The sequence below is a fragment of the Adiantum capillus-veneris genome, chromosome 5 (genome assembly GCF_014529385.1).
Source record: "Adiantum capillus-veneris isolate H3 chromosome 5, ASM1452938v2, whole genome shotgun sequence".
Taxonomy (NCBI): domain Eukaryota; kingdom Viridiplantae; phylum Streptophyta; class Polypodiopsida; order Polypodiales; family Pteridaceae; genus Adiantum; species Adiantum capillus-veneris.
The window spans coordinates 65519204-65541765 of record NC_140935.1 but is presented as its reverse complement, the minus strand read 5'-3'; the positions used below and the strand labels follow the sequence as shown (position 1 = coordinate 65541765).

The window sequence follows — 22562 nt, the reverse complement described above, 5'->3', positions numbered from 1 at the left end:
TGTCGTTGACGTGTAGCCCATTCCTCTACTTCTGTGGCATCCGCATAATATTGATTTATTGCTTCTTGCATATTTCCAACGTCTTCTTGAGTCTGATTGTAGCGCTGCGTCATTCGTAACGCGAGCCTGTTCGAACTCCTCGGCTCTCGCCCCTTCCTCTCTTGTACGTCTGTTTACAGAGATTATAATATGCTGGATGGCCATTACAGAAAAATGTCGCACATCGTTGGGGGTGTAGTTATGTAATTGAAGTTCCTGTAGAAGCGTGATAATAGGAATGTAAGTAAAGATGTTGCTTCTTTTAATACAAACGATGAAACAAACAATGAAACAACACGATTACTTATGTTCGGTACATCCAAAATTTGAGTGAGGAGCAACAAGGCATTCAAACAAGTTTGCTAGCCACAACTATAGTCATCAATCTACGTGGGCACAGTTACCCGTTTGTGCCGGATGGTATTTCCTAGATCATGTTCTAACAAAACATGCTCTGCATAGCATACAAGTTTTTTTGTGGCACTACATACATAACCACTTGAGTCAGCAACACATTACAAAGAGACACTACTTGCAAATGTACCTAGATGTGCCTTACGTTTTTACATGACCATGAAACGCCCTGCTTTGCCTGGAGTTTGCGTAGTAAACAATCTTATCTTCAATGTCAAATAACAACAGACTCCAATGATCACTACACCAAAACCATCAAAGATGAGGAGAAAGATTCTAAATGCAACATGGTTTTTACAAGGCAAGAGAAAACTCATGATTGATTGTATGCAATGACCAGAAAGCGCGTTAGATCAAAATTGACTCTGCTAAACCAGCCCATCAAGCCAAAAGGAAACTCCGCTATTCTGCAGCATAGGCGATATCAGCGGATCTAATACGTATATTTTGTTTTGAGCCTCAGGGGGTAGAAGCGAGATAGCGTGCCTAACATGAATCAATGGCAGAGATTAGACTTAAGATATTTCAGTGGGCTGTCACTGCCACAAACCCATGAGTCAATGCCCAGCGACTGGGGCAGCTGTCGAATTCCATAAGCCACTGACTCTCTTGGTATTGACCCATGTCTTAGCGGTAGTGAGCCATCTAATGAACCAAGCGTGACTTACAAAAAAAAACTTAACGACTGTCGCGAAGACATGGGTCAATATTGAGCGAGTAGTATCACTATCCAATTCCATAAGCCACTGACTCGCTTGGTATTGACCCATGTCTTGGTAGTGAGCCATTTAATGAACCAACCGTGACTTTTAAAGAGCATGAGAATGACCACAAGCAATGTTGACGACCCCATCTGTTGCGTTGGAGTTGGTGAAACTGCGCATGCACAGGAAGTCTTGTTGATCGAGGTTGAAAATGCAGGTCTCCTCAGACCTTCTAGGTAGCAGTATCTGTGCATGTAGAGGTGCTGCACTGAGCAAAACTTGCAACTCCTCTTCGTTCTCTTTGTTGAATTGATCTAAAATAATCGACTCATCTGATAAAGGCTCCTCGTTGGATTGCCCTTGTTAAGCAGAGCCTTGCCCTTGCCTTTCTTAAGCTTTATCCATGGCTGCCTCAGGCTCCTCCCTAATAGCCACAGGGTCCTCCCTAACAGGCATAGGCTCCGGATCATTTTCCTTCAATATTGGTTCCTCCATAAATGCCTCAGGGTCCACCTTGGCCTGCTCATGCCCCTCATCAGCCCTTATTGGCTCCGGATCCTCCATGACTTGCTCATTTTGGGGTCTAGCTGGCTCCTCCATAACTGTCTCTATTTCTTCCATGACTGCCTCGGGGTCCACCCTGGCTTGCTCATGCCCCTCTACAGCTATCTCAGCCTGCCCATTTGTGTCGTTTCTCTCGACCCGTGATCGTGTCTTGCTGTTTATTTCAGCCCTAGACGGCTTGGTCTGTTGTGCACGAGGATGGAGAGGGGGGATGCTAAGAATATCCATGGTTCTACTATCACGGATAGGTACTGGCTGAAGCAGCCCATCGTAGCGAAAACGCAGCCTCCGAAGAGTATCAAAATCCCGCGGCATGATAGTAACGCGGTGTGCATGGGCAGCCAGGATATATCCATCACTGAAGAATTCAACGAGGTAGTCTTCTGCAATTTCTTAAAGGTAGAGAAGTGCACTGCTGGACCATCGCATGCCGACTCTCCACTGCTTGCAAATCTCTCGCACTACTCGTTGGAAAGAAAGACGTGGAATAGCCGGTTGAACGTGTCGTTCAATCCTTCGTAGCTCTTGCAGTACACCTCTGTGCGCCTCATATCGGCGTCTTCTTACTTGAGCATTCAAAGATTCACATGTTGCCCTTCTAGGCGTGGCCTTTGCATGAGGCATCTCTACAAATAGCATAACAGAAAACAAAATTTCATTTGTCAGCACAAGGGACTTAAGATTTCGAAAAAGGTCAGTACCAAGCGATCAAACAAAGTTTGCCTTCCCTTATTCGCTTGGTACTGACCTCAAAAAAGTGTAATAGCAGACATCACTTATATTTTCTAAGGTCAGTACGAAGCGAGCAGGTGCATCAAACAGAGTTTGCCTTCCCTTATTTGTTTGGTATAGACCTCAAAAAAGTGTAATAGAAAACATCGTTTATATTTTCTGAGGTCAGTACCAAGCAAACAGGTGCATCGAACAGAGTTTGCCTTCCTTTATTCGCTTGGTACTGACCTCAAAAAAGTGTAATAGCAGATATCATTTAATTTTCTGAGGTCAGTACCAAGCGAACAGGTGCATTGAACAGAGTTTTCCTTCCCTTGTTTGCTTGGTACTGACCTCACAAAAGTGTAATAGCAGACACCACTTATATTTTTTGAGGTCAGTACCTAGTGAGCAGGTGCATCGAACAGAGTTTTCCTTCCCTTATTCGCTTGGTACTGACCTCATAAAAATGTAATAGCAAGCGAACAGGTGCAACAAAATACCAATGTGAAGGAGACATTTAAGTCCATGCTGTCCTAACTGTCATGTCATGCCCTCCCATCACCTCCCCTAATCTAGGGGGGGTGGTACCATTGCTTCTCCCTTCCACGTCTACCTCTCATGAAAACGCATGGCGGTACTCCAACCCACTGCCTCACAGACCACTCATCAGCCAAAACCCAGGCCCTGCTTTTCAGGCATGTCCATCTAATCTATTTAACCAACAGTTTTTTCAGAACCTCCCTCAAGGTTTCGCAGAGCAACTACAGGAAGCTTGGAATAATGGTGATGCCTTTCCAAGGGACACTCCCGCAGCGCCAGTTGGACCGCATCCAGGCCCTCCTCATGAGGTCCCCCCTTGGTCCTCCCCCGAAGGTACCCTTAGCGTTCTCGACCGACACAGCCTGGGAGTGGCTGCTGTCAACATGGGAGTCAATCCTCAAGGTAAGCCGCTGGTAATTCTGCCTGCCTCAACTGCCAAACCAACACCCCCATCCTTTCCCCGTTAGTACCAGTCCTTGGAAGCTCAAAAATTCTTTCCTTTTTGTTCCCAATCCTAGTTTGAGGATCTTATTTGCTAAATGCTCTGTGCAGGATGCTAACCTCAAGCTGGAACAAATGAGGATCTACAGGCATAGAGTCTCAATCCTCAAAGACTCTCTGGAAGCAAGAAGGACTGAAGACCTACAGGGATTGTTTGCCGAGAATGGCTCTCTGGATGTTATCTATAATTGGGTACAGGAGATGAAAGATGAAGTGCTTGAGCTAGCCAGTAAATATGAGGAAGCCCTGAACTTTGCCAACAAGCTTTAGGAAGAGATAGACTAGCTGTGAAGGAAAAGGATTAACTTCTAACTATTTATTGCCAGTCGTATCCCCAGGAAATTAGTAGACCACTTTTTGTAAAGTCTGAAACTTGGCCTTTGCGCATGTCCCTAGTGTTTTCTAACTCAAAACCCTCTACATGGGTGTTAAGTTGTAATTTTGCTTCTCTCTTATAAATTCAAAATGCGTATTTGGCGTTAAAAAAAACAGGTGCAACAAACAGGGTTTACCTTCCTCTTATTTGCTTAGTACTGACCTCAAAAAAGTGTAATAGCAAACATTTATATTTTCCGAGGTCAGTACCAAGCGAATAGGTGCATCGAACAAAGTTTGCCTTCCCTTATTCGCTTGGTACTAACCTCAAAAAAGTGTAATAGCAAACATCATTATTAAAGACGATGGTCATTTCCAAGCGAACATGTGCAACAAACAGGGTTTACCTTCCCTTATTCGCTTGGTACTGACTACACAAAATACAAGTCCACAAAAGTGTAGTAGCATACCTCTTCACTGTGTGTAGAGTTCTGCGTCACTAAAGCACTGCAGAACAGGAGTAAGAGGAGGATGTGCAAAAAGAAGGAGCACTAGAGAGTAAGAGGAGATGCGCAAAAAGGGTTGGGAGCACAAAAGAGATGGTTTGCTTACCGCGTAGCATCGATGGGGATAGAGTAAAAATCATGGGCAGTAGAGGATGCAAAAAGAGACAGAAGAGCGCTCATCTGGGGCGAGGGTATAATTAAAATGTTTGGCGGGGGTGCTGCCTCTAAACTTAGAATGCTTACCTCTGCGAGGGTGACAACTTCACTTATGCGCATGATTACACCCGAGACTATGGTTGGTAAATCGTACTGCATGGGAATCTAAGCCCATTTATTACTCGTTGTCCTTGTGAGCGCAACCCACGTGCCTTTTTCGAGTGACTGTTTAGAGTCAGATGCCGATCGCCCTTGCAGTTGCCATCTCCATCTCCAAGTAGAACAAACAGATCGCCGTTGCCTTTGTCTTTTCTGCGCTCTTCCCCTTGACCACCTCTTGTTATCCTGCATTTAGAGTCAGACGCCGATCGCCCTTGCAGTCGCCATCTCCATCTCCAAGTAGAACAAACAGATCGCCGTTGCCTTTGCCTTTTGCGCTCTTCCCCTTGGCCACCTCTCGCGATCCTGCGTTGAGCGACCTCCACTGGTTTGCATCCTTTGCTGTAGCGTCGCCATCGCCATCACCACCTTCTGGTTCTTGCTCTCAGCGGCCTGCGACATCACCATCCAACTCGGTGCCATTGGATATTGCAAAGACGGGTTCTTTCTCCCTCCCTCTCTCCCCTTCCTGTGTGCTTTAACCTTGTGCGCACTGAAGCCACTGTGTTACAGGGTTAGAGCACAATGGGAACAACACTCCAAGGGGCAAAGAGTGGTCGTTAGGGTAATATTAGAAGTCTCGCACCGCATGGTTGTAATAATTACTCCTTATGTGACCATGCCTGAGTTTGGGCATAGTGAGTGAGTAGGCCTATATATCTATCATTGATAACATTAAATGCTTTGTTCTTATCCACCTGTTCCGAATGCTTGGGTCTGAACCAAGCGAATAGTACCCTTCGGAGATTCTTGGGACCCCTATTCGCCTGGTTCTGACTCAAGTGACGTCACCTATTATGACACTAGCGCACGGGACAGAACCAAGCAAATAGAGACCTTGAGGGATACTTGAGGCTCAATATTCGCTTGGTTATGACACCAAATACATGCCAAAGTTTGAAAAGTAGTTTTGGCTTGCTTTTTCTTTTAGTCATGGGGGATCGCATCCTGGAGACAGACGTTGTGGCTACAGTGGAAATTCAACTCGGGTCAGAACTAAGCGAATAGGGCCCTTGGGAGATTCTTGGGGCCTCTATTCACCTGGTTCTAACTCAAGTGACGTCACCTATTATGACATTAGCGCACGGAACAGAACCAAGCGAATAGAGACTTTGAGGGATAGTCGAGGCTCAATATTCGCTTGGTTATGACACCAAATGCATGCCAAATTTTGAAAAGTAGTTTTGGCTTGCTTTTTCTTTCAGTCATGGGGGACTGCATCCTAGAGACAGACGTTGTGGCTACAATAGAAATTCAACTTGGGTCAGAACCAAGCGAATAGGGCCCTTCGGAGATTCTTGGGGCCCTTATTCGCCTGGTTTTGACTAAAGTGATGTCACCTATTATGACATTAGCGCACGGGACAGAACCAAGCGAATAGAGACCTTGAGGGGTACTCGAGGCTTAATATTCGCTTGGTTATGACACCAAATATAGACCAATTTTGAATAGTAGTTTTGGCTTGGTTTTTCTTTCAGTCATGGGGATCATAGTCCTGGAGACAGACGTTGTGGATGAGGATACATGTAAAGAAAAACTATTCACGTTCTTATACAACGCCCGTGCACCAGGACTATCAGGAATGTTTAATGCAGAGTTTTCTATACAGAGGATTATAGATTGCTCATTTGAGTACCTACAAATCCATTTTCAACAGTATGAGGCAGCCACTTGTGACAATTCCATGACAGTTGATGGCATGAGATATGTGCACCCAACCGACCTTGACCCTGACAAGAGTGCTTCAAGGAGACTGAATCGCTGTTTAGAAAAGATACATTGCTTGTACAAGACAGGTGTATGAAGCACTTCAAAAAGTGTCGCTTAGTGGAATTCTACCACGGGTTTGTCTGTTACTTATACTTGCAGACGGATGGTGAGTCAGAGATCTCCCAGTCATTAACTTTCGATAGTTGTCCATTGGCGCCGGAGGAAGAGGTAGAGGATGTGGAGGTACAGTTTGACCCAGAAGAAGAGCGGGTAGAGGTATTAAAGGAAACAATTGATGTGGGCTTAACTCTTGCTTCTCTTGCGGATGCAGCAATAGGGTGCAAGCAAGAAAGTCTAAATAAGGAAGTGACTTTGCCTCTGAATTGTGCTCCCAACTTTGCTATGGCGGGCGAAACCCAGTGCATTTTGCTCACAGATATCATGCATGAGCTGAATATACAGGAGGACTATTGCCTAGCTGTAATTGCAAATTTTTGTGAGGCAGACATGGGATTTGTGGATGATGATGGAGTGGACCAACATCTTATTGCTGACACAACTATCCATGACTCACAGTTTACTTCAGGGTGGCAACTGATCAAAGATACATTCAATGAAGCGAAGTTCGGAGAGGCCAATTTACCAACAGATGAGCAGTTTCAATCGACAACAAAACAACTTGGCTTGGAAAACATAGGTAGGCCCGTGGCACCCAGAGCTCAGGTAATGAATAGTCAGTCTATTCACTTGTGGGGAAGGTCGATGCTGGAAATGAATGAGAATCAAATGGTAATTTTTTTCGTACATTCAGATGGTATTGGAGATGGCCCAGTGATAAAATATCATGATCAATTTTTCTTTCGACAGGTGCTAGTGTATGACGATAGTTTCCTTAGAAGAGCGGGAGGCTCACGACAAGGGCTTGTCACTGGAGTCCAAGGAAAGGATGCGGCGTTGTCTCACTACATTGGGCGTTTCAACCATAAAAAGGTTTGTAGAAACAATTCAAGTACTTGGCAATTGTACTCATCCCACTTACGACCCATAAATTCATTACTATTTTTATGTAGATCATAATATACCACAAGGAGTACTCCGAGGACAATGCAAAGTTCCCACTGTTTGCAATGAAAGTTATTACATGATCGTGTGGTCGGCACCCCCTCCCACTAAATGCAGAAAGACTAATTCTGATTGAGAAACAGTTTGCTCTACCCGTCTTTGGCATTGGGCATGGGTTCCAAGCACTTAGAGCCCCCTATTTCATGTCCTACATAGCTTAGGCTTTGGCTGTGCAGGGGTTGAAGACCCGGAGAGCTTAGATCCATACAACAAGCGGCTGTTTCTGAGGGAAAGAAGATGCCTAATGCTTGTGGGGATGGTGCCATCAACAGAGGAACGAGCTCGTTTATAGAGAGGTGCATCGAAGAGGATAAAAATGACGGGTTCATGTCCATCTTCTCCCGCTCTTGACTCGTGATGTCGCCACCTCGCATGGTGCTCCCCCGCATTTGAATTTTCCCAAGCCATCTGTTTGTTCTCTTTGCGGATGTGTTGTAAAGACCGTGTAATTTCAGAACTCTTAAGAAGCCCCTTCTGCCTTGCTCTATGAATTAGTCGTCTATAAGTCCATTGGTGTAACTCTAATAGGCTATTGGCCTTATCCTTTCCTCTCCCATGTCTAGTGTGCTTAAAATAACCTGTTCTTGCCATGTAGTGGGTTTTTTCCATGCCTTGTGTGGACCATATTGATAGTGAGCCGTATGTCTTGGCAAATATGGACCATGGTTGAACAGTATGTGCTGCATTGAAATAAAACAAAATGGTTAGTAGAGTACAATTTAAAATTTTGTTTTGTATACGTAGAATGCTAACCCACCATGTAACGTGTGATATGTTGCCCACCCCACCCTGTAAGGTAAGCCTGATAGAGTTCGTGTGGCTTATGTTTCTGGAGGGAACGCTTGTAAGTTGGCATTTCAAATCATTAGTCATACGGTTAGTTGGATTCCTGACAAGAGAACGAAGGATAAGAATGATAAAGACGGCGGCTACCTACCGAAGAATGTCATTTTGGCTTTTTGTTGGCGCAAAAAAGTATCACATAAAATGCACAAGTTAACATTTTCATTTTCTCTCTCTAAACCGACGTGGCACTTCTTACAAGGCCAAAAAGTGAGTCTAACTTTCTCCTAATGGGGGAGGGAAGGGGGGGCTTATCTATAAGTGATATAGGGTGTAAGTGAAAGGATTGATGGCTAGGGCACTCGTGAGGGGCAAGGGAAATCTAGGATGTCGAATCTAGCACGAGGGGGGCAAGCCTTATTACTTTCTGCAGTCACAGACTTTCAAAATGACAAGATACGAGATAATGACTAAAAGGAGGAGGGCGGGGGACTCATCTCGAGCGCCACGCGGTTGGGGGGCTCGCTATTCCACTGCGCTCAATCCTAAGTTCCACGTGAGCCGTCAATCCCTTTGTCACTTAGGGCGGGTTCAGACTGCAGCTGCGAATTCCAGGCTCTCCAATTCACAGTGCCTTTGTAGAAATTTTGTGGAACTCTGTGATAGCAAGCACGAGCGCGTAAATGTTAGATCGAATGGCTCAACTGGCTTGACATCCGATGCTCCGAGCTTGCCCGCGTTTCACACTGAAGAGGGAGCGGAAGCTCTTGGCATGTGAAGAAAGGGTGATTCCGGGTGAGCGTCTTGATTGCCCTTATACCTAGTGGGGGCTCATTCGGTCTTGGTGCAAGGTCATCAGAGGGTGCACACATGTACTCTGAGTACAATGCCGCCTGAAAATAAGGAAGCTGCCGCACAAGCCTCTTTGCGCACACAAGCTTCCTCTTTATAGGGAAATCGCTCTCTCACCCTCAAGCTTTGCTCGAGCCGCAGCGTCCAACTGTGTACAAAGCCCTGCTATTATGCATTTGCCGCAGCGGCTTGTCACGTCAGGTTCTTCTCCAATTGCGGTTAGCTTTTAGCTGCATGTGCGCACCTCTTGAGTAAAGTAAGTGACTCATATGCTCAAAAAACTTTTCACTCTCACCACAAGACCGAAGGATTACTGACGTGGGCACTCATCAGAACTTTTCACTCGCCCAACACTGAAGTGAGTGAAGTAGAGACATGCTTCACCGCACTCTCATTCCTCCATCAGCGTCTTCCTTGCTCGCTCACGGGCTCCTTCTTCACAGGTGCAACCCCCTTCCCACGGCTCCTACGCTTTCAACAAGGCGGCTATGGAGGCAAAGTATGATTATTGTGCAGAGCTCTGCGCCCGGAAGCCCAGGTCCGTTCTGTTTCTTCCATACTTCTTGCCACGCAATGGGCTGCTCACATGCATCAAAGAACTAAATTGAGAGGTCTTTTGACCACAACCACCTAGAGACTGCCATTTAGGGACCTGTAAAAAGAGGGCGCACAGTAAAATGCCTTAGTATATTGTGGCCAGACAATGTCAAGGCGCAAGCTGATAACGAGCCTAAAAAATGTTGAGTAGACCAACTGTTGGCCAAAATAGACAAGAATATGGCTTAGAGAATTAGAATGGACAATTTTGCTAAAATGCATTTGCAAGGAAATGTGGTCATGCAACCATGAGATTGCACGACAAAATCTCCAACACCCCTTTTCAGCACCAGATAGGTGGTCCAATGCAGCTTATTGACGAAGATAATCCAAACTTGGTCTAAAGAGGTTCGATAGGACAATTGATATGACCATGGTCAATACAAACCGAAACAAAGAGGTAATGTGGGTAGATGCTGTAGGAGATGATCTAAGCTTTTCCGCCGGTTTACACTCTTCTCATCACACGCGCATTGCCCCTTGGTTGTGGGCTGGCCACCCGTCCACCAGCCGGACAAGAATCTCAGGCACTCTTAGGGTTTGCAGCGGCACTTTACCCATCCAAGATTTGTTTTGGCAATTTTATTATGTTTTAGGATCGGGTTTTATTTTTGGTCGTGGTATTTGATAGAGATATTTGCCCAATTTTACCTTGGCTCACTATGTATGTGGCCTAGGGGCTCTCTATCCTTTAGCTTGTATCATTTGTGGAGTTTGCCATGTGGAGTTATTGGGCTTGCTCACCCTTCATCCATTGTCTCTCTCATATGTCATTGTCTCTTTCCTTTGTCCTTCCGGAATCCGCTAGACATCTGACATGGTATCATAGTATCAAGCCCGTACGTGCTAGATCTGTCATCGCCAAGCTTGTTGGCTGAGTTTCATAGCACGTAGTTCCACCTCTCCATCAGCTTTTTTGAAGCTTGTTGCATTTTTTTTGCAAATTTGGGGACACTTCCCACTCGATGTCCACCTCTTGCCAATGTTCCCCTTCGTCCTCGCCAAAAACCTCTTCTTGCTGTCCTTACATTTTTGCTTTTGGTGGGGTTGATCCCTTGCGCTATCTCGTCTTGGTGCCAACCTTGTTAGAGTTGCACCTTCCTGTCTGATGGTGGCTCTAGTATCTCCAGGGAGCAGATTAGGGAGTAAGGGTTGTTTTGTGGCTGTGCCCGGCCGTACTTGAGGTAGATGTGCCTTCTTGGTGGTGATAGACACGTGTTGCGCCCACCCGGTAGGTTGGCATGAGGTAGGTTCCTTGTTCCTAGGGTTTCTCGGGGTCAGAGTCTCTATTCACTTGGATGTCTAGCCGGGGACCAAATTTGGTTCCTTGGGCCAATTTATTATCAGCTAAGAGGACGTGGCATATTTATATGGTAGCTATTTATTTATAAGGTGCTTTTTGTTGGAAAGTAGGTAGGGAAGTCTAGGGGATTCCATATATATGGGCCCCTATCCCTTTGTGCTTTCTCATTGAGTCATTGCATAGTATAGCTAGTGTTTGGGATTTCTACAATTCTCTAGCGTTTTCTCTCCTCTCTCATCTCTCTAGCGTTCTTGTCGTGCACTTGCGTTTTCTCTCTCTCTAGTGTTTGCAGTTTGCGATCGTAGTTCCCAGCCCTAGCGCTTCACTGTCTCCCCCTCCCCCTGCCCTTGCATTGCATTTTAAGCTTTTCAATAGCATTTTCAGCCTCTTGTTACTTACTGTGTTTTGGTGTAGACAACAGCCTAGACTTTGTTGATCAGTTTCCCTTTTTGGTGTTTCGTTGCTTCTCTAGCTTTTATCCCCTATTCGCATAGGTCTGGTGCTTTTCTAGTGTGATTTTCAGATCGTGCTCTAGCATTGCCGTTATGACTTGAGACACGAGATTTTGTTGTTTCTGGCATTATAGACGGATCTCCCTTGATGTTGTAGATCCTCTCTCCATATGGCTCCTCCCTTGCCCTCGGGAAGATGCAGGAGATGGTGTTGCTTCACGCACTTGTATTGTGGATGTTGCTGTGCCTATTACCTCTACTTGTCCCTTGGTGATTCTTTCTCTCTTTTCCGCTTCTCCACGTGGGATTTGTTAGAGTTTAGGCATCTCAAGTGAATTGCCCAATGTGTGAACCCATTATTTGTTTTGTCTTTTAGGTATTTATTTAACTTATTTGTCAAAGTGTGGGTAGGGCAATTTAATGAGGTTGGTATATATGCAACCCCTTGCCTCCATTGTATTATACGTTCAGTTATTCATTGCCAAGGTTGATTGGTTCAAGAGACTCTCTCTCTCTCTCTCTCTCTCTCTCTCTCTCTCGGCAACCTAGCCTAGCCGCAGGCCTCCTCCTCCTCATCATCGCGTCGGCCTCCCTGGGGCGAGGGGCAGCCCTGTGGGAGCGCCTTCAGTCGCATAGCTCCGTCCCCACTCCTCTTCTCCCTTGCATTACCCACTCATCGATTGCCTACACCTCGGCAACTACCCATTCAACGATTGTTGCTTCGACTGCCCGCCCAATCCGATTTGATTTGCTTTGCTTTGCCCTTCCACCAATAAATAAACACTAGCACCCTGTCACACACAGTAAACAGTAAACAAACACCTCTTCACCCCTAAACACAGAAGCTTCTTCTCATAGGAGTAGGCAGAGGTTTGAACTCGTTCTGACGCTCAAGGCTTTTCCCCACGAAGAGTGATTTTCCAAGTTGTGATGCAACGCGGGGGCTCTCTCTCCCTCATCAAGCGGACTCGTCTTTTTGTGCCCACCCCGCGGGTGGATCCGATGGACCGCCTTCACCTCCAGAGTCGAGAACTCAAAGACGAGATTGCCTAACTCAAGGCGCGTCTGGCAGCCCTTGAGACTCGCCTCTCCTCCTTGGAGTCCCAAAAGCAAGTCGACAACGAGCAACTTCTCGCCGAAGCAAACGACGTCGAGCACACCCTCCTCGCAAGCATGGCCAACCTTGCCACCCAAGTTCAACAAGCAACCATCGCCGTCTCCTCCAAGGTGGAAGAATGTATGCAAGAACGTCGCCGATGGGAAGGACTGACACTCTGTCCAAACTGGTGGCTTGCCCTCCACTTGGTGGGGAGAGAGCGACGACTACACCTCGACACTAGACAAGCTCAACCAAGCCATTCACCCAACCAAGTTTGACCCCAACACAATTGAAAAGGTTCACCATGAAAATCGCACCAACCAAGGCATCCTTGTCTTCAAAACCAAAGAGGCGTGCATAGCACTTCTACACCAAGGACGACTTCTCAAGGGCAGCAAAGTATGGATCAGTGAGGCTTTGACCCTTGCCCAACTCAAAGTCAAGAAACAAGAACTCCAAAAGGTTCGAGAAGCGCGATCAGCTGGCAAATGGGCTGTCTAGCTGTCTATCGAGGCGGCAAGGCCATCGTCGAGGACTTTCGGGTTACGAAAACTCTCAAGCCACTTTCTCCCTCTTCCCCCCCTAAGTGACATATGTCAGTTTTTGTTGTATCCACAGTAATCATGATTCTCCATGTACTCCTCTAGTAAGAGGTCCAATCATATATGTTTTCTTGGTCCCATAGGTCATATTTGACCTTCGAGGACGATAAGGAAATCTCTCTCTCTCTCTCTCTCTCTCTCTCTCTCTCTCTCTCTCTCTCATGTTCACTCTCCTTGGTCTCTACGCTCCCGCATCGTCAACTTTGACATGGTATCAGAGCCGTGTGCTTGAAGAGCTTTGGAGGTGGCGCTGCTCGGAGGAGAGCCCGTGAAGATTGCCCCCCCCCCAACCGGCGACACTTTGCCCCTAGGGTTTCAAAATGCTGCTGATCAGTGGCATCGGAGAGTCGAGACCCTACCCCTTGCCGGCATCAACTTTCCTCCCCACTGTCTCTAGCGTTTTCGAAACGCAGTGCCGCCGTCCTTGCTATCCCTTGCCGCTAGCGTTTTAAATCGTTGGGTCAACAGCTCACCTTGATGATGTGGACCAACTTCCCCCTCCACTGTGTGCGTTTTGAAACGTTGCCGCCGGCAGCACTTGACACCCCCTTGTCATCGATGGTCTCTGCTTGGCGACGGCATAGACCTCCTCCTCTTCCCTTTTCTCTACGCGTCACCTTGGTCACTTCCCGCGTTTTGAAACGCTATGGCTAGCTTGCTATGGTGACTCGGAGCCATAGAGTGGGTTGGGGCGAGTTGCTTCGAGAAGATTAGAGCGGTTTGGAGTTCGAAAAGAGGCCTCGAGGGTGTGGAGCGGCTTCGGAGAGGCGAGCAGATTGGAGCCTGAGAGAGGGATAGCAGAGTTTGCGGAGCCCACTTCGTGTGGAGCTCTCTGTGCAAAGGAGTGGTTTAGCTTGGAGACTGCAGCTTGGTTAATGAGGCCTCCCTTGGAGTGCGAGAAGGATTTCCAAAGTTCCAGATCTTGCAACTTTAACATCCCCTTCCCTTGCTCGAGCACCAACGACAAATTGAATGGCAATAACTACGCTCATTGGAATTTAATCATGCGACTTTGGTTCCACGGAAAGGCTTATGGGATATTGTCGACGGCTCGGAGCTGCGTCCCACGAGGGATCCCGACAACAAGTATACCTGCCTTCAAGATGACAATATCTCAAATCGTGTGTCGATTGGGATGCGGCTAATGCGAAGGCAATGTCGGCCATTGCGGAATCTCTCCCAAAGGACATTTCTCCAGCCATTCAGACTTTGAAGACTGCCAACGATATGTGGTTCAAGCTCGTTGGAATGTTTGATCGGGATTCTACGTTGCGAGCAATCACCCTTCTTGGACAATTATTTGCCATCAAGTTTCCACGAGGAAGTTTCATGCAATCATTTCTAATGAAGGCTAAAGTTATTCATGATTAACTATTGGCTATGAAAAGTGCACTGACGAGTACTCTGTTAGCTGCTTTGGTTCTCACAAAGTTGCCTTAGGCGTATGAAACGCTGTCTAGGACACTTTGCCTACAAATCACGAAGGAAAGGTTGGAATAGGATGATCTAAGCTCTTTTCTCATTGAGGAGGAAACCGTGTTGATAACTCAAGGCAAAATTAAGATTTCTGAGAAAGGTGAGGAAGCACTTGCTGCATGGGATTCCAGAAAGAAGACCAATAACCGTTGTTACAATTGTGGAAAGCGTGGTCATTTGTCTAAAGATTTCAGATCCAAAGGCACAAACAAAGGTTCTACAAAGGACAAAGGTAAAAGAAAGCATCATGAGGAAAGCAGTGATAGTGACTCAGGGAAGGACAACAAAGAGGCCGTTGGTGTAGTGGAGTCTACATTGGCAAGGTCTCCCGCCTTCTAGTCACATGGAGATTGGTGCCGCCACTAGCTGTAGCCAAAGGGAGGCTTGTGAGTGGCAGATAGGGGCAAACAGTGCTCCGTATAATTGATTTGGACCCTTGTGTTGGAGTTCAAGTTACCGGTGTTTGAACCCGTAGGTCGGAGTTCAAGGCACATGCATCTGGCAGGGAACTGATCAGACGTATCTAAAACACTATGGATGAGGGCACCAATTCATGGTTGTTGGTCGGATCATGGACAGGATGTGTTCCACAGTTCATTATCTCGGAAGTATTTTGGACGTGATGTGTTCACAGCTCACAAACGGGGATTCTTGGACGTAGTGTGGTCTACAGTTTAATTTTCTACAAGGCAACCGATGCTCAAGATGGCATTCTTCTAAGATACAAAGTTGAGGGTAGCAAATCCGAGGTTGACAACCAATGCAACTCCCGTGCAAGGACAGCTCAATCTTCGGATTGGCGAGTACAAGGACCGCGAATCATTTTTGATGGCACCCATCGAGGGATGTGATATCTGTAACATTTAATGGCCTAAAATCTTATTTGTAGCGGAAATTAGCATGAACATAGTGGGCATTTCATTAGAATAGATTCCTAATGAGAATTACAAGAGTGCTTGGGTGGAGAGAGCAACAAAAAGCATAACACCTAGTTAGATAGCATCGACAATACTTTCAAAAGAGAGAGCAATTAAGCTATTGACAACAGTTGAGGACCGGATTTGCATGGAGCCGGTCCCCCCTCCAAAAGGCTTTGTATTATGGTTTCTCCCATCAAGAGAGACATTGTACAATACAATTCTTTGTGTTCCTTCAAGACTAGCTAGTGCAATGAAGATGGAAGCTTCATACACCAAGCAAAACACTTAATCAAACACAACTTGAATTATCCCCGTTCTCAGACCCAAGACCTCACACACCTTCGAAGATGGTGAGAGCTAGCAGGGTATGAGAGTAGATTGAGAGGAAAAAGAAGTATCTTACGAGAAAGAAGTACATCTCCTCACATAATCACTCATATTAGCATAGCTTAGCTTAGTAATTAGCTTGGTAGAGAAGATGAGCATGCATTGAAGCTTGGCTCTTGGTTGGATTTGCATCCACATGCCAAGAGAGTGTTGATGTAGGCTTCTATCTCACAAGCTTGGAGTAGGTGATGAGCTCTCCATTAAAGCTTGGGAGGAGATAGAGTATTTTCCCTTCACACATGGTCAAGTGTGAGAGTGTGAGTCTCAATGCCAAGCAAAAATCAGCCCCCTCTCTCTCTTGGGCGAGCCCTAGCTGCTAAGTTAGTCTGGCTTTTGCCTCATTGGACCTCCCCAGGTCAAGCCAATAGGGATTAAGCAGCATAAGTGATAGCCTTCTGACATGTGTCCCCCTTTCCCCTTTTGTGAGAGCTTTAGATAATTAAATAATTAAACTAAACTCTCATTGGACCCCTTTGCCTCCTGGCCAATAGGAATCAGGCAAGCCATGGGGCTCCTGAATGCTCATTGGACCCCTTGGGAGACTGCCCAATAGTCTTCTAGGACACTTAATTCTTATTGGTTTCTTTTATTAAATGTTTTTAAATTAATTAAACTAGATTTACTCTAGCCTAATTCTCATTGGTCCACTTCAAGGGTCTTCCAATAGGAATTGGGCACACCTTGTGGGCATCTGGCCTAGGGAGCTGACATGTGTCCCTCATTCCCTTTGTGTAAAGGGAGCCTGTGTGTGTGTGTGTGGCTTTCTCTCTCATCCCCTAGCTTTGGGGCTCGCCCCCTCCCATGTAGGGATGTAGAAAGACTTTTTGGGCACACACTAAGCATCCAATTTTCCCTAAGGTTGACCTTTGGACACAACCTTTGAATTTTGGAACCTTAGCATTTTGGAAGTCTTAATGGGCTGAACCTTAGGGTCTTTTTAGCCCATTGTTTCACATGGCTCTTTTGCAGATGGCCCCCCCTTTGGATCCCTATTTTCCCTCCTTTGGATCCCTACTGTGGCCGGTCTGCTAACTTAACCAATATTCTAGCTTTTTCTCCCTTGGCACTTCCCCACATTAAATGATCAGTTTAATATGAGAAAATCATTTAGGAGAATTAGATATTGATTATTATGACATTACCTCTCTCTTGAAATCATAGTCGTCCTCGACTATGGTGTAGAGAAGATAAAGCATATGCATGAGTCCTTTTCTTAGTGGGTAGAGGATCCCTATGTTACCCTACGACATCATTCCATAATGGATGACTAGTCCATTTGGCGCTTGAGAGCCTGAGGCTGCCGCAAGCATGTTTGCACATTAGTCCTATCAGTCTTCCATAGTAGAGTGACAAGCTCTACTTGGTGTTCGGGAGACGTCGTCTCCGCAAACTTGATCTAAGCATGCATACTACTTCATTTTTGTGCACAAATAAAGAAAAAGAGAGTCTTATAAGACAAAAATTTTTGTTCATTTTTAACATTTTGTACATTTGCTTACTCTTGGGAAGCATTGTAAGCATTGACAAGGTTTAGGTTATCCTTTAATTGTATGCCTTGCATCCATCTAGCTTTCAAAAGGATAATTCTTAAACTTAATAAGATATCGTCGGATAGTCTTACCGCCTCTTAATACCTTGTCTTCATGTCGGAGAATGGACTCGGGCTGCAGCACCTCCTCGTGGTCCTCGATCTCCGGTGGGTCTTCAATAGTTGGTTCTTGAGGTGGCTCTCCTTTGTAAGGCTTTAAGAGGCTCACATGAAAAGCATTGTGTATGAGCCAATGATTGGGCAACTTAAGTTGATAGGCCATCTCATTGATTGGCCTAAGAATCTGGAAGGGACCATAGTACCTTTTTGCTAGTTTAGCATAGTACTTTTGGTGGCCCGTAGGATTCTTGCCCGTCGTGTGCCTTAATCGAGCCTTGGGAAACTTTAACAAGACCCAATCGTTTTCTTTAAAGGCTTGGGCTCTTCTGTGCTTGTCAGCAGCAGCCTTTTGCCTTTGCTGTGAGATAGAGATAGCATCCTTAATCTTTTGGAAAGATTGTTGTAGGTCTCGGCTATACTCATCTGCAGCGAAGATCTTCCCATGTACCTTAAGTAGCAAGGGACTTTTTGATCTTCCCTCAATTACCTCGAAAGGTGCTTTTCCTGTAGAAGTATGTACAGTGTTATTGTAAGCATACTCTACTAAGGGTAAGTACTTCTCCCATTGGGATCTTTGATCTACTTTCGTTACATAGGCTTTTAGTAGATCGAGAATAGTTAGGTTAGCTATTTCACTTTGGCCATCAGTTTGTGGATGATAGGCCGAAGAGAAGTTTAGCCTTGTTCCTAAATTCTCAAAGAGACCCTTCCAGAAATTACTGGTCCTTCTAGGATCTCTATCCGACACTATGGACATTGGCAAGCCATGGTACTTGAAAATTTGTGAAATGAAGAGGGTTGCCATTTGATGGGCTTTGATAGTCTTTTTGACAGGTATAAAATGAGCTTGTTTACTGAACCTGTCTACTATCGTCCATATTCCCGTATTCCCATGGATAGACTTAGGCAATCCAAAGATAAAATCCATGGATATGCTCTCCCACGGTGAATTAGGGATTGGCAAGGGTTGAAGCAATCCAAGTTGCTTCCCTCTATCAAATTTTGTCTTTTGACATACCACACATTTGGAAACATACTCATGTATGTTCACTTTCATGGTAGGCCAATAGAAATATGTTTCAATTCCCTTTAGGGTAGACTGAATCCCTCTATGCCCCGCATATGGGGGAGCATGAGATTCATACATTACTTTCTCACGTAGTGAGTTAGTAACGCATAGTCTATTGCCATAGAGAAGATAACCATCTTGTAAAGTAAATGGTTCTTCTTTCTTCCCTAATGCAAGGGCTGAAATCACATCTCTAAAATCGGGATCAATAGCATACTCATCTATCATTGAAGATAGATCATTGTGAGTTGCTATGGAAACCGCATTCACTCTCGGTCGTCTTGAGAGTGCATCGGCTACTTGATTATGCTTGCCAGCAATGTGAGCAATATGAAAATGAAATTGCGAAAGGAAATTTGCCCACCTCATTTGTTTGTCGGAGAGCTTGGTCTGCGTCATGAAGTACTTAAGACTTTGGTGATCCGTTCGCAGAATGAAAGGAGTCCCCAATAAATAGTGCTTCCATGAGTCTAAGGCATGTAGAACTGCAAGGAGTTCTTTTTCGTATATGCCTAGAGCTTGCTCAACAGGGTCGAGCCTTCGACTCTCATAGCCTATGGCGTGCCCTTCTTGGAGCAAAACAGCTCCAAGGCAATCACCACAAGCATCACATTGGACCTCAAATGGTTTTGAGAGATCCGGTAGTGTAAGCACAGGTTGAGAGATAAGCTTTTCTTTAAGCTTTTCGAAAGCATTGTTCTCCTTAGCAGACCACGTATACCTAATATTTTTCTTTGTTAGGTCATGTAATGGTCCCGCAATTTGTGAGAACTTTTCTATGAAGCGTCTATAGTATGCACACATACCTATAAAGCTTCTTAGTTCATGAAGATTCCTTGGTTTAGGCCATCCTTTTATTACCTCTAACTTGGATGGATCCATTTGGATTCCATCTTGAGAGATAATGTGACCTAAATATTGAATCTCTTGTAAGAAAAATTCACTTTTCTTTCGATTAACATAAAGTTTATTCTCTCTTAAAACTTGAAATATTACCTGGAGGTGTTGCTTGTGTTCCTCTAATGAATTAGAGTAGATGATAATATCATCAAAGAACACTCCAGTGAAGGTTCGATGAGGTCTGAATAGCTTCTCCATCAAGCGGTTAAATGTGGCTGGTGCATTAGTCAAGCCAAAAGGCATGACAATGTATTCGTAAAGACCAAATGTAGTACGAAATGCGGTCTTTACAATGTCTTGATCAACTATCCTTATTTGATGATAGCCACTTTTTAGGTCAATCCTACTGAAGTAGGTCGATCCTTGTAGCTTATCAAATAGGTCTTCTACCCGTGGAACGGGAAACCTATTCTTGATAGTGATCCTATTTAGTGCTCTATAGTCGACACACATACGATATGTGCCATCTTTCTTTTGCACTAATAGCACAGGTGAGCAAAATGGAGATGAGCTAGGCCTAACCATGCCCTTCTCAATTAGCTCATGCACTTGCCGCATAATCTCCTCTTGTTGAGCTTGAGAAACTCTATAAGGAGGTTTGTTAGGCGGTGAACTTCCTGGAAGAAGTTCAATTGCATGGTCGTCATTACCTCGTTTAGGAGGTAGCTCAGAAGGGATGTCGTCAATAAAGACATCTTGAAACCCCTTGAGAAAATTGGATAACTCTAATTCCTTTTGGTTGCTTTTATTTTCTTTTGCTAAAGCATTAGGTTCATTTTGAGAATCTTTAACAAAAATCATGTACACGGAAATAGAGCTCTTTATTGACTTATTGAAAGCTGGTGTATGTACAATGGGGATGGTGTTACCCATCTCCCTAGCATCTATATACATGTCCTTTTCCCTGAACTTAAAGGAGATTCTCCTTTCAGGAAATTTAACATGGGCAGCCAGACGGTCAAACCATGGTGCCCCTAGGATTACATCCTCATGCTTGAGAGGAGAGATAAAGAAATCCTCTTTGTCCACATAGCCTTGGACATGAAGCCTCAATTTCCCGATTAAGGGAGTGACTGAAGCTTCTTGCCCCTTGAAGGCACTGTCTGCGGGTAGGATATCTCCCATCTCGTAGGATTGTATGCCTAGCTTGGTGGCTAACTCCATAGATATGAAATTGTGAGTAGAACCAGGGTCAAAGAGAATAAAAGCATCATGTTCTCTTACCTTTCCCCAAGCATGGCATAGAGGAGATCCTTTGTGGTGAGTTTGGTGAATCTCCTGCTCTTGGATTTCAACCAAAGAAGCTCTAGGAGGATCTTGGCGGTTGTTCTTTTGGGGACAAGCGCGGTACGCATGCCCTTGTTCGCCGCACTTGAAACACCGGTTATCTTTACGATAACGCTCAAGCTCTTCAGGAGAGAGTTTATTCTTTCCTTTGTAAACTCCCTTCTCTTTAGCTTTGTTGGAATTGCCCTTAGGAGACTTTTGGACATTGTCCTTCCCCTTAGGCTCATTGGAACCTTTGTTTTCCGGGGGCTTATTATTTCTTTTACCCCCCGTTTGGAAATTGATTCGCGAGGCCACCATAGTATGGTGTATTACCGCCGATATGGTACGTGGCCTTTGGGAGTTGACATACTCCGCCATTTCTTCGGTTAAGCCCGCACAAAATTGTTGCTTTTGCTCTCCAAAATCCAACTTTTTGAAGACAGTGGCTTTGAGTTGTAGGTCCCAAAACTTGTCTACATATTTGTGGATGGATTCATTGGGAGAGAGCTTTAAGCTTCGCCATTCGGTGAGTACTTTGTCTTTGGCATCGGTGGCCAAGAACTGCTTCATAATGGAAGCTCTTAAAGCCTTCCATGTTCGTGGAGCTTCACCGTTGGCTCGTAGGCTAGATCACCATTGTCTGGCGGACTTTTGAAAGTGCATAGCTACATGGCGTAGCTTAGAGGACTCCGTGAAGCCCTCATCTCCAAACGCCGCATCGAATTGCTGGATAAAGGCCAAAACTTTGTCTGTAGCACAGAAGGTGCCATCATAGGTAAGGAAAGAGATGCTCTTCCCTCCCTCTTTGAATTTCTTCAGCTTGGACGACCTCTTCCATGCGGCATAGGATTTCCTATGGCCTCTTCTTTTTGATGGTTCAAAAGTTGCACCATCACTTTCTTCAGAAGATGAAGAATTTGAAGAAGGTGGAGAAGAGGGTGACCTCTTTCTCGCCTTTTTCTTGTCTTGATCTTTGTCGTCTTCACCATAGCTTTCATAAGAGGAAGAGGATGAAGAAGATGGAGAAGAGGGTGTCCTCTTTCTCGCCTTTTTCTTCTCTTGCTTTTTATCATCCCTCTTTGAATTATGGCGTGGAGAAGAGTGTGATGGTCTTCTTCGCTTTGGTGGTGATGGAGAGCGTTTAGCCCGCCGTCTTCGTGGAGCCATCTCCGCCGAGGTGGCGGGAGACTCGCTTCTTTCTCGTTCCTTCGGTGGAGGCTCTTGAGTTCTCCTTTGGGAAGGAGATGCATCATCAAGAAGTAAGTTCTTGAGCCCTTCATATGGATTCTCTTCTTCTTCCCGAATCGGAGAGAGACCTCTTTTGGTAGTCTCACAAGGAGGCTTCCTAGGTGTTCTCTCGTCATGGTGATGAGCTTGGAGAATCCCGTGAGCACGGAGCTGCCGTTGCACTTCACTTTGGAGAGATGGATTGCCCATGGCTTGTTGAAGCCTAGAAACAAGATAATTAACAAGCATTGAAGCATCATTAGTAGCTTGCTCATGAGCAAAATCAAAGTTATCAACATTAATTTCACTCTCTTTAATATTGTCAGCCATTCTAACAACTTTTAGGTGTAAACTTTTTAGGTGTACTTTGGCACTTCAAGCCCTAGTTGCTACTCCTCTTTACCCCTTTAGAAAAAGCACTCAAGCTACTGTACCCGCGGCTCGAATACCATTAATTGCAAGGAATAGAAGAGAGGGTCTTTCGACACCAAAACAGCACCGGCTCCTGTCAAGCTTCTAATAGCTCAATAGTGG

General features: G+C 45.3%; 1 protein-coding gene across 1 annotated transcript in view; it reads left to right on the top strand.

The window, feature by feature from the left end:
* Nucleotides 1–9395: 9395 nt before the first annotated feature.
* The window catches only part of LOC147457450 (tubulin alpha-6 chain), an 85256-nt gene continuing 72089 nt past the window's right edge, over nucleotides 9396–22562 (top strand). The window contains exon 1 of the mRNA XM_086513589.1: nucleotides 9396–9617. Within this exon, the coding sequence (XP_086369715.1) occupies nucleotides 9455–9617 (163 nt within the window). The 5' untranslated portion in view covers nucleotides 9396–9454. The remainder of the gene's footprint in view (nucleotides 9618–22562) is intronic.